This window comes from Syngnathoides biaculeatus, chromosome 17, assembly GCF_019802595.1.
Source record: "Syngnathoides biaculeatus isolate LvHL_M chromosome 17, ASM1980259v1, whole genome shotgun sequence".
In the NCBI taxonomy this organism is placed as follows: Eukaryota; Metazoa; Chordata; class Actinopteri; order Syngnathiformes; family Syngnathidae; genus Syngnathoides; species Syngnathoides biaculeatus.
In genome coordinates this window covers 10,765,738-10,780,161 of record NC_084656.1, presented here as the reverse complement: position 1 = coordinate 10,780,161, position 14,424 = coordinate 10,765,738, and the positions used below count along the sequence as shown (strand labels likewise).

At 43.3% G+C, this 14,424-nt stretch overlaps 1 protein-coding gene across 3 annotated transcripts; it reads left to right on the top strand.

The window, feature by feature from the left end:
- The first annotated feature begins 2,278 nt into the window (after positions 1 to 2,278).
- Positions 2,279 to 14,175, top strand: znf532 (zinc finger protein 532). Of its 3 annotated transcripts, XM_061802012.1 has the most exons (10): positions 2,279 to 2,374; positions 3,436 to 3,694; positions 4,760 to 7,046; positions 7,952 to 8,133; positions 10,372 to 10,548; positions 11,040 to 11,202; positions 11,276 to 11,584; positions 11,686 to 11,798; positions 12,543 to 12,675; positions 12,747 to 14,175. In XM_061802012.1, exons 3-10 carry the CDS (start codon positions 4,791 to 4,793, stop codon positions 13,239 to 13,241), a joined length of 3,828 nt encoding a protein of 1,275 aa, XP_061657996.1. In that variant the 5' UTR covers positions 2,279 to 2,374; positions 3,436 to 3,694; positions 4,760 to 4,790; the 3' UTR covers positions 13,242 to 14,175. The 3 variants fall into 3 exon arrangements, with proteins under 3 accessions (XP_061657996.1, XP_061657995.1, XP_061657997.1); XM_061802011.1 differs by lacking the exon at positions 2,279 to 2,374 and having other exon boundaries at positions 3,250 to 3,694; XM_061802013.1 differs by lacking the exons at positions 2,279 to 2,374; positions 12,747 to 14,175 and adding an exon at positions 11,902 to 12,069 and having other exon boundaries at positions 3,250 to 3,694; positions 12,543 to 12,621.
- The last annotated feature ends 249 nt before the right edge of the window (positions 14,176 to 14,424 follow it).

The following is a 14,424-nucleotide window of genomic DNA, read 5'->3' as shown; positions in this document are numbered from 1 at the left end:
ATGGCTGCGCACAGTCAGAGAAGTGGCCCACTGTGCAGATTTTCTCTCATACGTATGGGAGAATATGGCTATAGAGCTCGTGTACGTGAAGTCACTCAAGTGAAGAGAAGTCATTTTCACGGCGCCATATTGATGGTCAAAAAGAGCTGCTCGACATTGTAGGAGACATTGAACCGGAGGAGAATATTTACAATACCCGAGACGTGTTGTGCTGTTGGTTATTGCGACAGATGAGACAGATATTCAAAGAGATATGGAATACCAGAAAAGATCAATGGATTCCGGCAACTAAACATGATGGATAGTGCCCGACCAAAATAAACACACGCCTGTGTAACAATCACTTCATTTCAGGTAGGAATTATTCTTCTCATTCTCTAATTACCAAGAAGTATTCATAATGCCAAGTTGGCTCATTTGAGAGAAATGCGTATTTAAGAAAAACGTCTCGCAGAGGTTTACAGAGGCTAAGTGTGGCCGCCATCGCTTCCGTGTATGTTCCGTGGAGACAACGCCGTCCTCTTTTTTTTTTTCAATCGTATTTAATGAATGCGAGTTTGTGGAAAACCATGGGTCATTTTTTTTTCAATATTGGTATTTGTATTGAATACTAGCTGAAAAGATCGATGGATTCCGGCAAAGGTTAATTTGTGGTCGAACACGCTTTCGCGTTCACGAGCCATCAAAACTGTCACTATGTGGGATTTATTCCTGATTGAGAACAGATGAAGTGGCAAAGTATTTGTATACGTCCTGACTTTTCCTAAGCTTTCAAACTCTTCCGCGTAAATCTTGACGACTTACTCACCAGATAGATGCGTATATCCAGTTGTCCAAGACAAGCAGAAGCGAATTAACAGTCCAATTTCTTATTGCCGAAAACATCGACTTCGGCATTAAATATGGCTCCTCTATGCCGAGTTTATCAATTTTTTTGTTACTTTCTAAATGTCTGATGATATAGGACAAGACTCTGGGCGTCGTGCTACGAAACATAATTCCGTGTCGTCACCAACCAACTTAGCATTGAACAATTAATTCTTAGCTTGACCGGCAATATGGCGAGGTAAACAAAAGTCACATGCTTTTATGACGTAGGTGCCCGAGCTCTGAATAAAGCAAAGGAGGGTGATGTGGAAAATGCCGGTACTGTAAGGCTGTACCTTGTATGACAAGAGGACACTAAGGAGCAAAAATGGGTTTTACAGTGGACCCCCTCCAATCCCGGGTAATAGGTAAATTGTGTTGCGTACAACAGCATAACACGCGCAACCAATTGGGTAAATTCATGCAAGGATGGTCGTTTTTGCATCGAGGGAAGAATGACGTCACATGACGGTGTCAGCGAGGGGAGGGGAAGCTCACAGTGCTCGCTCCTCCTGCACAGAATGTGTCACGCTGTCGAGAGGCAGGAAGCATCACTTCGGGCCTTTCAAAACACTGACATTCACACATAATTCCTGGCTCGTTAATAGAGCGCAGTAGATTTGCGTTGCCCGACAAATGAATCCATCACGGCCTTAGTCACACAATAAAGGCCAGGAGGTGTGCACGGTTGCCAGGTGTGTCGAGGACTGGTAAGGAAGGCCCAATGAGGGACAGCCAGGTAGGTTAGCATCCTCATCGTTTACCATTCGCAGTTTCTCCATGCTTCCAAATGTGGATGTGAAGATGAAAATCACAACGGAGTGGTGCTCCCCCCTTCCCCTGAATATTGAAGTCACTGCCAGAAAAGTATGCAGGCAATTCCATTCAGCAGTAGACTTCGTCAAAGACCTTGTCATTTTGTATGTACTGCACAAGGACTAATGAAGAACTATTGACCTTACTTAATCCTACCACTTGTATAGTTTCCACATGCCAAGTCTGATGTTATAATAGCAGGCAATGAAATGCTAACTATTACTTGAAATCAGAGCTCATATTGACACCCTTATTAGATGTTCCCCCGATTATTTCTTCCACTCTGTCTCCCCCACCTCCATCTGCCTCCCTCTCTCTCTCTTCTTCCTCTGCACCAGCTGCTGCTCCAGAGCCAGATTGGAGAGTCCCTTCACTACCACCACCACCACCCCCTCCAACGACAGAGACAAAAGGCCTGATTCGCCTGCTGAACACTGCCCCCCCCACACCCCCCACCCTCATCTCCCCCATCTATCCTTCCCCTCATGAATGTCCGTGAAGGTGGCGGCAGCGGCCAAAGGCGGAAAGGAGGCCCGGACTGGGAGTGAATCAGTGAAGTGGAGTGGGAGGGGGGGGAGGGGAAGGAGGAAGAAGATGGAGGCTGGAATGGCTGGGGCAAGACTGTAAGGCAGGTGCTGAGGCCTCGACAGGAAGACATCATCTGTCAAGTGTGGGGGGAAGAGCTCACTGGGTATGCAATATTTAGCTCTATATTTGCATGTGCATGTTTGCATGTATGCATTTTATCCGTGTTGGCATGTGGTGAGGGATGGCATATTTTTGGTCATAATCAAGCCGAGGTAGGTACATTGATATCCAGTGTTTACCCATGTTAGCTTTTCTTGGGGATCTTTAAAGTTCAAGAAAACTTTGGAAGGGACCCGCAGGTGCGTGGATAGCCAATGTTTACCCATGCCATTGTTTCTTGGGGACAGACCTACAGGTGTGTGGGTACCAAGTCTTTGACTCTGCTACTATTTCTTGGAGATTGACAGCAATTAGTTTCGGGAATTTGAATGAAAGTAAAACATCAGTACTTAGTGTTCAAAATAAACAAACATCGTTATAGCATGAGGGAAACCGACCAAGTAAGTCTATTGAACCATTGTGTCTCCTTTTTGCCGTTATTAGTCCAACATCCAGCCCTGCAATCATCAACCATTATCTTCACTTCCTCAATATCGTCAATCTTACACAACCTAATTATTGTAATTTCCGTCACTGATATTACCGCTTAAATACTACAACATGTCTGATTTGCTCTCATTAAAGGCTTGTGATCCTGCCAGCATCCATCTGAGCTTTATTTTTCATATGACTAAACTAAAAATGGGAAGATTGTCCTGGGAGTAGAGCATCCTGTCTCCCGTTTGCTCCTAAGGCCGCACTGCAGCGCCGGGCTTTATGTCGAGGCGAGCAAAACTAGCTGAAACCAGTTTGAGGCAGCCGGGGAGCCGACAGGAACAATGCTGTGTCTGTGCTCTTCTGAGCGATATAGGCTGTATACCGAGCCAATCCAATGGCGTCCCTCGCATCTCAGCCGCCGGCTACCACGGAACAAGCGTCAACCCTGCGGCGGTTTGCTATGCGGCAAAGGCTTGCAGAAAAGGGAGCAGGGAGATTTGGGAAGGGGCGAGGGCAGGGGGGTGGCTGCTTGGAACTCTGTGAATCTGCAGCGCAGAAAAACACACACACACACACACACATGGGGCATGATCTATGTGTCTTGTTTGTATGTCTCTGTGCCGCCAGTGCTTCAGAGAATGACAAAAGAGGATCCTTCCCAGGACCACCAGCACTTAGCACAACCCTGGATGTAACCTGAACCTGACTTCTGGGCCTTTTGCGAAGAGGCAGGATCCGTTTTGTCGTTCTTGCTCCAGTCAGGGTGGGGTGTATGGCTTTTTGAGAGTTAGCACTGTAGTGTAGTGAATGTTTATTGCAGGATGGGAAAAAAGGAAAGGAGGAAGGTTTGGCTAGATGCTGCAGAGCGACGAGACGAGGCGAGAGGGTGAGGAGTGGTTGATTTCCTTGCATGTTTCTATGACTGTGACTAATCTTCATATTTCTGACATGTGGTGGTCTTGCAGCGTGTAAATGTGAGTTGGTGATGACGCATGAGTCTGAAAGTGGTATCCTGTGTTGATAATTTGCAACATTTGTGTGTACTTAACATTCATTTTCAGTATCAGATGGCTCTGGCTTGCTGCTCCTACCAGGCCTCTCTCGCTCGCTCTCTCCTGTCGCAGCAGCCATTTTCAGCTCCTTTCATTGCTCGTCAGCCCTTTTGACTCCGCCCACCTTCTGTCGTCACTGAATCTCTCCATCATCTGGAGTGAGAAAGGCTTATTAATGGAACTGAGAGTATATACATCTGTGTATGGAGATTGTGGTTGCCGAGGATATGGCGCCAAGAGCAGAAGTGATGTCGGTGGAACCAGGCTAGCCTCACACCTTTTTAAGCCTTTCGTTCCCAACAAGCATGACACCAACATAGTGCATATCAGATTTGACTGTAGCACCATCCACTATGAAAAATGTTTGGCAGAAAAAAATGGCATGATTAAATTGGAAATTGAAAAGCACACCCATGAGTGATATGTTTTCTTCACTCTCCGATTAGAAGCCTCAACAGAGGAACTTCAATGGTTAAAAAGAATCCGCAAAAGGCTGCTGGGAAAACCATTTTATTTTATTATATATTTTTTATTTTTATTTAGAAACACTTTCCTACCCAATGTTTTAATTAACTATTTCAAATTCTGGAAAAGCATATATAAAAAATTAAAAAAAGTAGTTAACCTCTGGAAAATAAACAATAAAATGAGGTTGTGTACTCAGGCTTTGATGACAACAGTAAAGGTGATGAAAGAGTTACTGAAGTATCAATTGCAATTGGAATTAAATTGCGAAATCTAGTCCATGCTAAATAAGCATTGGAATTCATCTTGAAAAACCAACAAAATAAATTACCGTCAAACAAAACAGTTTGTGTGACAAAAAGTATCACCGTTGGCGACGTGTGATGATCAGTCAATTGAATCCAATGAATATATTATTTTCTGCCCACTTACAGGTGAGATCCCTGTTAGAGTAGGGAAAGGAACATGGGAGATATGAAGACACCAGACTTCGACGACCTCCTGGCGGCCTTTGACATTCCCGACATGGTGGATCCTAAAGCTGCCATTGAATCTGGGCAGCAAGATGACCATGACGACAAAGTTAAGCAAGCAAAGTATGTTTCAGCAATCACTGAAGACGTTGGTGTCAGTGTCATCGTCAAGAATATTAGAAATGCGGACCCAAGTCAACATGTTGGTACCCTGTTAGAAAAGGATTTTCAATTCCACTCCCAAGCTAATCCCATAAGAATAAGCAATAAACTTCAAAATGGCTTCTTGACTTCCATGACAACAGGAGGTCATTACACCAAAAATGAATGGAATCCTTCCAAAGCAGATGGCGAAGCAGTATATAAGCAGTCGTCAACCTGCCATCAGTTCAGTCCCATCTCCAGCGTGGAGGAGTCGGACGAGGACAAGACTGAAGTGAGTAATCCAACTAGGAAAAGGATTGGACATTCACATCTCAAGTCCACCACCAAGAAAGAGAAAGAGTGTTCTCAATATCCTGCATCCATGGAGAAAGACTCAAAGTCCAAAGCAAAAGAGATCAAACCAGATCAGAATAACAATCAAAATATCACTCTGGAAGTTTCCATGTTCAATAGCAGCCCTCAAACCAGTTTGCTTCAAGAGGAACCTAAGGCAACACATAGCGAGGAGAATAATGAGCAAACATCCCAAATCCAGTCAAAGACCTCTGTAAAACTTTCTTCTTGTATAGCAGCCATTGCTGCGCTTAGCGCTAAAAAGGAAAGCCCTACAGGTCATAGTTTAGATTCTCCTACAAGAGAGACGGACTCAAAACAAGACAATACAAATTCCAGAGCTCCGGGAAAAAAGCGTGAGCAGGAATCGGCATTGGAGTTGGCAAAGCGCCTGCTATCAGGGCCACCGGATAGTCCATCTAGTGTCCACAGTGAGGGTAGCAGCACGGACACCACACCGGTCATTCCAAAAGTAAGGATAAAAACAATCAAGACCTCTTCTGGACAGGTCAAGCGTACAGTCACCCGAGTCATCCCAGACTTGGATTTTGGCAGAGTGAACAAAGAAGACCCTTTTGGTAATGGCCTAACAGTCAAGGCTACCAGCAGTGTATTTTTTTCATCTCCCACAATGTCGTCTTTGCCAACAACGGTTGTTGCAACACGTGGGGGACCACCAATTGAAATAACTAAGCAGATGACCATTAAACCAGTAGCAACAGCTTTCCTGCCAGTCTCAGCTGTGAAAACAGCCGGTTCCCAAGTCATTAACCTGAAGCTATCTAATAACACCACAGTCAAAGCAACTGTCATTCCAGCTGCCTCTGTACAAAATGCCAGCAGTGCCATCTTTAAAGCGGCAAACGCCATGCAACAACAGACTGTCATGGTCCCCGCTTCCAGTCTGACCAATGCCAAACTTGTACCAAAGGCGGTCCATTTTAGTAATCTCAATCTTCTCTCTAAAAATATGTCCTCAACTGTTAGCGATCTCAAAAAAGCAATGTCGTCCACCAAACAATCCCAGCAGCAGCAATCACAACTACTTAAACAACAAGCACTTCTCAAAGGCCAATCTTCGAAGAAACTCTCCAGGGTTCAAGTCTTCAGCAGCTCTCAAAGCTCCGTAGTTGATGCTTTTAATAAAGTCTTGAGTAGCATAAATCCCATTCCTGTATATGTCCCAAACCTCTCTCCACCACTCTCATCCTGTATTTCTCTTCCCTCTCATGGCTACAAGTGCCTGGAGTGCAGTGATTCCTTTGCTCTTGAAAAGAGCCTGACCCAGCACTATGAACGTCGCAGCGTGCGCATTGAGGTTACCTGCAACCACTGTTCAAAAAGTCTCATCTTTTACAACAAATGCAGTCTCCTGTCTCATGCTAGGGGGCACAAGGACAAAGGGGTTGTCATGCAGTGCTCACACCTAATCTTAAAACCCATCCCTGCAGACCAGATGATAACGACATCGCCCTTTTCTGCATCACCCACTGTCACCGACAGCACCTCTTTCGCCTCTGATGCACAGGTTTTACCCGTTCAAACCACGGGAAAAGTTTCAAGCAGTGGGTCACAAAGCCCAATGATTTCAGCTCCAAGCAGTGCTGCTCCTGAGGCGGCCATGCCCTTAGAGGATGATGCATCAAAGCTCTGCAGGCATAGTCTCAAGTGTTGGGAATGTAATGAAACATTCCAAGACGACAGCTCGCTAGCAACACATTATCAACGGGTTCTGGAGACCAGTGGGCAGGTATGGCACATAATACTGCGTTGAACACACAGTGATCCCCCATTTATCACAGGGATATGTTCCAGACCAACCCTTACTAGGTGAAATAGACCCTATAGAATGACCAGATAGAAATGTACAATGAATGAATAAAAACACACTTAAACATACTAAAGACACTTTACACTTTAAAACATTCCTTACTGCCTGTGCTCACTCAGTTGCAGTGAAGAAATGGGAGACAATAATTTTGCATCACTTTGGGGAAACAAAAAGAAGACTCTTGCTCTCGCACAGCTCTCCAAATAAGAGGGACAGAGTGCTTGGTTCTATCTGTTTTCCTCACTCGTGGTTGACGGTTGTTGTACAGTAAAAGTGTCATTCTACCCAAAGAAAAAATAAACAAAAATATGTAACCAAACCTTATAATCTCTTTTAACATAACATTTATTATCTTAAAACTTACATAAAAAGTGAAACGCCATGAATGGGCCAACAAAAATGACCGTAAATGTTATGGCAATTAAACCCCCCCACCCCCCCCCAAAAAAATAGGAGTTTAGCACACATAATAAAAGAGCGCAAAGCAAAACTCACCGGCATGCAGTCACCACTACTTTAAGGACTTTAAGTTTGCTGCATCTTTCCTTGTTGTTTATACTGTAATACTGCATGTCTTCCAGTAGACCTCAATTCTGATCTGCATGTTGTGACACAATGTGGTACTACTACTACTGAAGGGAAGCGACTCTAAATTTGGACTTGAAAACTAACGCTTCAAAATATCTACATAATAGCAGTGGTGTGAACAGATAACCGCTTTTACTAGCCGGGGGTTCACTGTAAACTTAATATCATGAGCAGGGAACTATTTCGACAACACTGCAATAGCCATCTTCTCTATCTTACCTTCTGTGTTCTATCAGAAAACGTGCACTGTCTGCCAAATGCTTCTGCCAAACCACTGCAGTTTTCTATCCCATCAACGAATCCACCAGCACAAGTCTGCGTACATTTGCCCCGAATGTGGTGCGAGCTGTCGTTCCGTCCACTTCCAGTCCCACGTCACCAAGAACTGCCTGCACTACACCCGCAGAGTCGGCTACCGGTCAGTCTCTTCAATTGATATTCATTCATTTCAAGTGACATTGTGGTAGACCACTTATTTTGCAACACAACTACAATCTTTGTTTATCCTGAACAAAAATATAAACAATACTTTTGTTTTTGCTCCCACTTTAATGAGATGAACTAAGACTTTTGCTGTCCATAGAAGCAAGAAGAATATTTTTTCAAGCATTGCCTAAATCTGTGTTAGCATTTCTCCTTTGTTGAAACTGAAGTGGGTAAGTGTGAAAGAATAAAACACATCTATGCCAAAATACAGGCAGCTAACGAGTTGAATGATGGGTTGAACTCCTGCACTGATGATTTTCAGCATTTATTTTAGTCATCAAACGAACCTGAGAGCTGACGACTGCCTAAAATAAAATCATTTTACCACATTGGAAAGAAAGTACAAACAATCACATTTCAAGCCTAATTAAAACTCAACTAATTACCTAATTAATTAAACTAAAACTTCACCAAAGGCCAAACTAGCAACTTTACATCGCAATGAATCCATCCATCCATTTTCTGTGCCGCCTATCCTCACAAGGTTCGCGGGAGTGTCGGAGCCGATTGCAGCGGGCAGGAGGCGGAGTACACCCTGAACTGGTTGCCAGCCAATCCCAAGGCACATAGAGACAGACAACAGTCGCTCTCACAATCACACCTCGCGGCAATTTAGAGTCTCCAATGAATGCATGTTTCTGGGTTGTGGGAGGAAACCGGAGTGCCCGGAGAAAACCAACGTAGGCACGGGGAGAACATACAAATTCCTAGCTGGGGCTGGGATTTGAACCCCGTCCTCAGAACAGTGAGGCCAACAGTCTAACTAGTTGCTCCACCGTTCCACCACGTCCCAATGAACTGGGACAAAATTCACATAAGTATTGTCTCATAGTATCACAAACACAAACCTTGCACCTCATCGCTGGCTAAGGAAAGGAGTCACCCTTTTACAGAGCATTTGGTTGTTTTTTTTCATGTTGTCTCATTTTATTTTGTTTTCACCTGAGTCATGTTATGTTACCTTTTGTGCCAAAATGCTAAGTTCTGGAATGTACCCTTCAAAATAAAAGGCTACACGCTCAAAACAGAATGGCAACTTAAAACTTACACATATAAACTATTTGATGTGATAAGGCCTAACCCAAACAACATTTTTTAAACTCCATTTAACTTTTACCTGAAAAACCTTATTTATTAGTATTAAAAAAAATTTGCTTCACACACTTTGCCTTTTAGTTCATAGATTTGATATTGGTACTGGGTCCATGGGTCAAATGTTTATTTTGGTCTATGCTGCAGACTGCTAAGAAAATAGTTCTTCATAATTTGGACAGTCTTTGTTTAAACCATGGAAACTTTTTGGGACCTAAAAGAGTACTGGAGTTGCTCAAATTCAATTGTTATGCAAATCAGACAACATGATTATTGCACAGATGTGCCTTGGACTGCCCATAATAAAACGCCACTCTATAATGGGCCATGTTGTTGTAATGTTGGCTGACAGTTCTTTGGTTTTGCAAACCGACTGTTGTAGCAGCTGTCTGGGTAACTAGTCTCAAACAATCTTGGAGGTGAAGTTACTGGATCTGGACTTGTGTGGTCGCATGGATGCCCTGCCCAATTTTCTGAAATACCTTTGAAGACCGCTTATGGTAGAGGAAGGCGCATGAAAATCACAGGCAACAGCCCACCCGTTCGTGCAGCCAACATGCCAACTGTTCGCTGCCTCGCTATAGTTAGACTTGTGATATTCCGATTGGGACAAAATTGCACATTTTAGAGTGGCATCTTTTTCTGGGCAGTTTTTATGTGTGTGAGTGTGTGCGTGTGTGTGTGTGTGTGTGTGTGTGGTGTGTGTGTGTGTGTGGTGTGTGTGTGTGTGTGTGTGTGTGTGTGTGTGTGTGTGTGTGTGTGTGTGTGTGTGTGTGTGGTGTGTGTGTGTGTGGTGTGTGTGTGTGTGTGTGTGTGCATAGAAAAACTTCAATTTGAAAATGTGAGAAAAAAGTCATGTAACCTAACTTGAGTATAATTTCAGTGTTTTTTTTTTTTTTTTGCTGTTTACCTATATATTTACTTGGAGTATTTTACCTTAATTTAGAGAACAGATTTATATTTGCAATGGCGAACTGGCAAAATGTGTGACTGTAGTAAGCAGTGTCAGTCTGGCTTTCACTAACTCATTTATTTTTTTTATCTCTGTCCTGTCACCCCCCCCCCCCCCCCACATTAGCTGCACCCACTGTAGTGTGATCTTCGCTGATGTTGCAACTCTGAAGTCGCACATCCAGACTACACACTGTGAGATCTTCTATAAATGTTCGCTTTGTCCAATGGCCTTCAAGTCTGCGCCCGCAACACACTCGCATGCGTACACACAACATCCTGGACTGAAAGCGGGCGAGCCCAAGTGAGTCCAGTTAACGGCCGCATGGGTCAAAAACAGTAAACATTACCTGCAAAAATCTTCTACTGCAATGAAATCCACACAGAGAGAAAATGTCAAATATCAACAGTGCTATGTAATTTAGCTTTGAAGTTGAGGTCACGGTCATTGGAACTTGATATCCTCGACCGATTTGCAACAAATTGCCCTTTCTGCTTCACCAGTTGAAGGATTTGTGGGTTTTAGACATGGTAGATTATTGTTTTTGTTCAACATGGAAACCAATGATTTAAACCGGTCCTCAATGGCAAGTATAACAAATTGAGTGAGTGGAATTATCAAATCCTGAACGGTGGACCCCCACGGAAAAAGTTAATCTCCAAAAAAGGGAGGTGCGCCCAAAAACACTTTGAAAACCACTGTAATAGGGGGGGGGGGGTTCACTTTCTTTCAAAAATTCAATGAACAGTGTCACTTACTTTTGTGAAGGACACTGTATTTCTTCTATTCGACAGGCTTATATACAAGTGTTCCATGTGTGATACTGTATTCACCCTGCAGTCTCTGCTCTACTCACACTTTGACCAGCATGTTGTCACTCACAAAGTTCCTGTCTTCAAATGCCCCGACTGTTCCACGCACTACGCACAGAAACAGCTCATGCTGGACCATATAAAGGTATGACCAATTGTAAACATTTTATATATAAATCTATTGAATCAATTCATCACATCTCATTTAAATTTGCCAGGCCATCCATGGAACTTTGAAGACCATTGATGGTCCACCAAACTTGGGGCTGAACCTCCCTCTCAGCACCAAGCCTACAAATCCAAACAGCATCAATAATGGCCCCAGTAACAACAAAGATGGAGTTAACCCTAATGGTCAGAACAAGGGCGGAAATAAGGCTCTACCTTCGTCACAAAAAAAACTCAGCAAAAGCAGTTCAGGGGAGCTTAAGGATGCTAATGGGTCAGGATATACTTGTGGGGAATGCAACACCGTCATCACTTCCAGGGATGTGTTTGTAGCCCACATGAAACAAGAGCACGACAAGGTAAATGTCTGAAACCATTCCGGAAACATCTGGCATTTTACGTTGGTTATGACGATAAAAGATCATGCGTACTAACTCACATTCTTCCTATTGCCCATCAGATACTGAAGAAGCACCCATGCCGACAGTGCGACAAGTCCTTCAGTTCTACTCACAGTCTATGTCGACACAACCGCCTCAAACACAAGGTGGTGCGCAAAGTCTACACTTGCCCGTGAGTACAAGCTACCATATCCTGTAAATGATTTGTAAATTCATTATTATGACTAGTAGTAATTGTAGTAGTATTTCAGCGTTTCACTGTTTATGCTGTTCAGGCACGGATTGGTACCCACCATAACATTTGGACAACATGGCCGAACGGGGAAACCTCTCTCTGTTCTGGGCCTCCAAAGCAGAAAGTTTTGGTTGGTGGCAATTTGCGGTATTTGCAAATAAGCACAGCGTCCTTCATGTTCCCCCACTACAATTCCAAGTAGATAAGTGTGAGTAATATTGTATCTCAAGGGGTTCAAACAGACGGCAAGGCAAATTCCGCAATGCAAGTTTTCGTTAATGACCCTGGGCACCAACAGCCCCTCGCATTCCGCTCTGCAACACAAGGCCTAATTGATGCAAGCATCCTGTAGTCTGTAAAGTCAGACCTTCAAAATGAAAGGTGCCTGGCTGTTTTTGCGTGTCATTTGTGACGAGTCGACATCACACTATTACACGTCATTGTGGAGTAGTAAAGTCGATTAGTCAACACGTCTTTCAACTCTTGTTTGAAAAAACTCGTAAGTCAAGGTATCCCTTTATAAATTAAAGAGTGAAGTCAGAGAGATTTGACAAGTTCAGTTGTAGTCACACCAAAACGGGATTTTCAAGTAGACTAAATTTAGGACAGGCCATTGAAAATGAAACAGTACATGAACAGCTTGTTGAGGGGTGTGATTGTGTATTTATTGCACTTGAACAGGAACTGCCCGGCTCTCAGTCAGCCGTTCACCAAGAGAGTGCTGCTGGATCAGCACATTCAGTTGATGCATGGCGCCTCAGAAGAAAAGCAAGAGAACTCAGAAACCAGGGACGATTTGTCGGAAAAGAAATTGGTACGGAAATAATCGTCTTGTACTTCATGTTTTGACCGACTCCTAAACTATCTTTCCAATGTCCTTCACAGACCGTCAGTCCCAAGAGGAAGAGCGAAGAAGATGAGGGATCTCCAGGGTTAAACCCCAGGAATTTGGACTTGCAGCCTTTGAAGAGGCTCAAAGTGAACATTCCCAAAGTTCACCGCTGCGCCGTCTGCGGCTTCACCACCGAGGACGTCGCCGCCTTCCACAAGCACATCCCCCAGCACAAGTCGGACGGCTCGTCCTACCAATGCCAGGAGTGCGGCCTGTGCTACACCTCGCCCCGCTCCAAGGCCCGACACCTCTTTATCGTGCACCGGCTGAAGGTGCAAGGCCTCAACCGATACAGGGGTAAGGATGACGACGAGAGCCAGAGGGAGAACCAACTGGACGTTACGGCGGACAGCGACGACGGGACGCCAAACACCAAATGCAAAGTGTGCGGGAAGCTGTTTGAGACCGAGGGGAACCTTAACAGTCACATGAGGACGCACGGCATGGCGTTCATCAAGGCCAAAAGACTCAGCTCGGCAGAGAAATGAAACCATTTCACTAAAATAAAAAGACGCTTCATCTTATGTACTGTACTTGTCACAATCAACTTACTTGGTCCTACAAGCTATATACTGCTATATACATATACTCTATGTACTGGAAAATGCATTATATGAGTCACCTTTTGCTTTGAATCGAAGAAAAGTAGTTTTTGTACCACACGTTTCTAAAGACTTGAATTAATTTTTTATAGAAGAGGATTTTATTTTAAATGGTTTCCGCTGTTGCGTCAAGCTTCATGAAGTACGGCTGTTGTATTTTGTCGTTGTGAGATTCTCCACATCAACACAGGTATTTTTCAAATCTGACATTTTCTACGGCTTTTTGGTCTTTCATCCACTGAATCAGGAGAATTCAGTTTTTCCAATTCTGGGTGGTACCCTTCAAACAATGCCACAACTTTACACTATTATCTAATTTTTACAAATATTTATTTAATAACAGAATACATCTTGTGACGCTAGCAAAGAAAATCCAACGTTTTTCCATTTTTTTTTTTTTTTTTATAAATGCCCGTGTATGAGTGGACTTCGCTTTTCAGTCAGAGTTGTTCTTGTTCATTGGTACTTTCAAGAATGTTAATGTGGCTGTTACATTGAAAAACAAAGCTAAACATGAACTTTCCATAATGTTTTGAATCTTTGTAACGGGCGCACATACCGGTACGCCGTAGGGTAGAAGGGAAGCTACTTTTTGACAATAAGACTTGTGTCTCGCTGTAAATCTGCAAGCAGTCTGTGAATTGTTTACTAGAATGTTGTCTGTTGCTGCTACTGTTGCTGCTGTTTTTTTAAATTTCATTTTATTTTATTCGATATTTGGATCCGTGCGTATAACGCTGATCTTTATCTCAATAAAAAAAAAAGTGAAAGCAAGGTAAGCGATGACATCATCACCTTGATGGTAGAATTTAACGTCTTTCAATTACCAGTTAAACACTAAAAGCGTTAAAAAAAAAATGAAAAAAAAAAACTAGACCGTAGAGGTTTTTAGAACAAGCTCTCCCTCTTGTGGTCAAGGCTGCACTGTACTTTTATGTAATTATTATGATTAACCATTTATTGTCCTTCCATCCATTATCCGAGCTGCTTATCCACACAAGGGTTGCAGGAACACTTTATTTTGAAAGGTTGAAATACTTTTCAAAGTTAACTCCGTAGAATTATTGGA

Coding starts and splice junctions, on each gene's coding strand:
- znf532 (XM_061802012.1), top strand. CDS start 4,791: ATGGGAGATATGAAGACACCAGACTTCGACGACCTCCTGGCGGCCTTT. Junction 7,047..7,951: donor TTCTGGAGACCAGTGGGCAG/GTATGGCACATA, acceptor GTGTTCTATCAG/AAAACGTGCACTGTCTGCCA. Junction 12,676..12,746: donor ATTTGTCGGAAAAGAAATTG/GTACGGAAATAA, acceptor TGTCCTTCACAG/ACCGTCAGTCCCAAGAGGAA.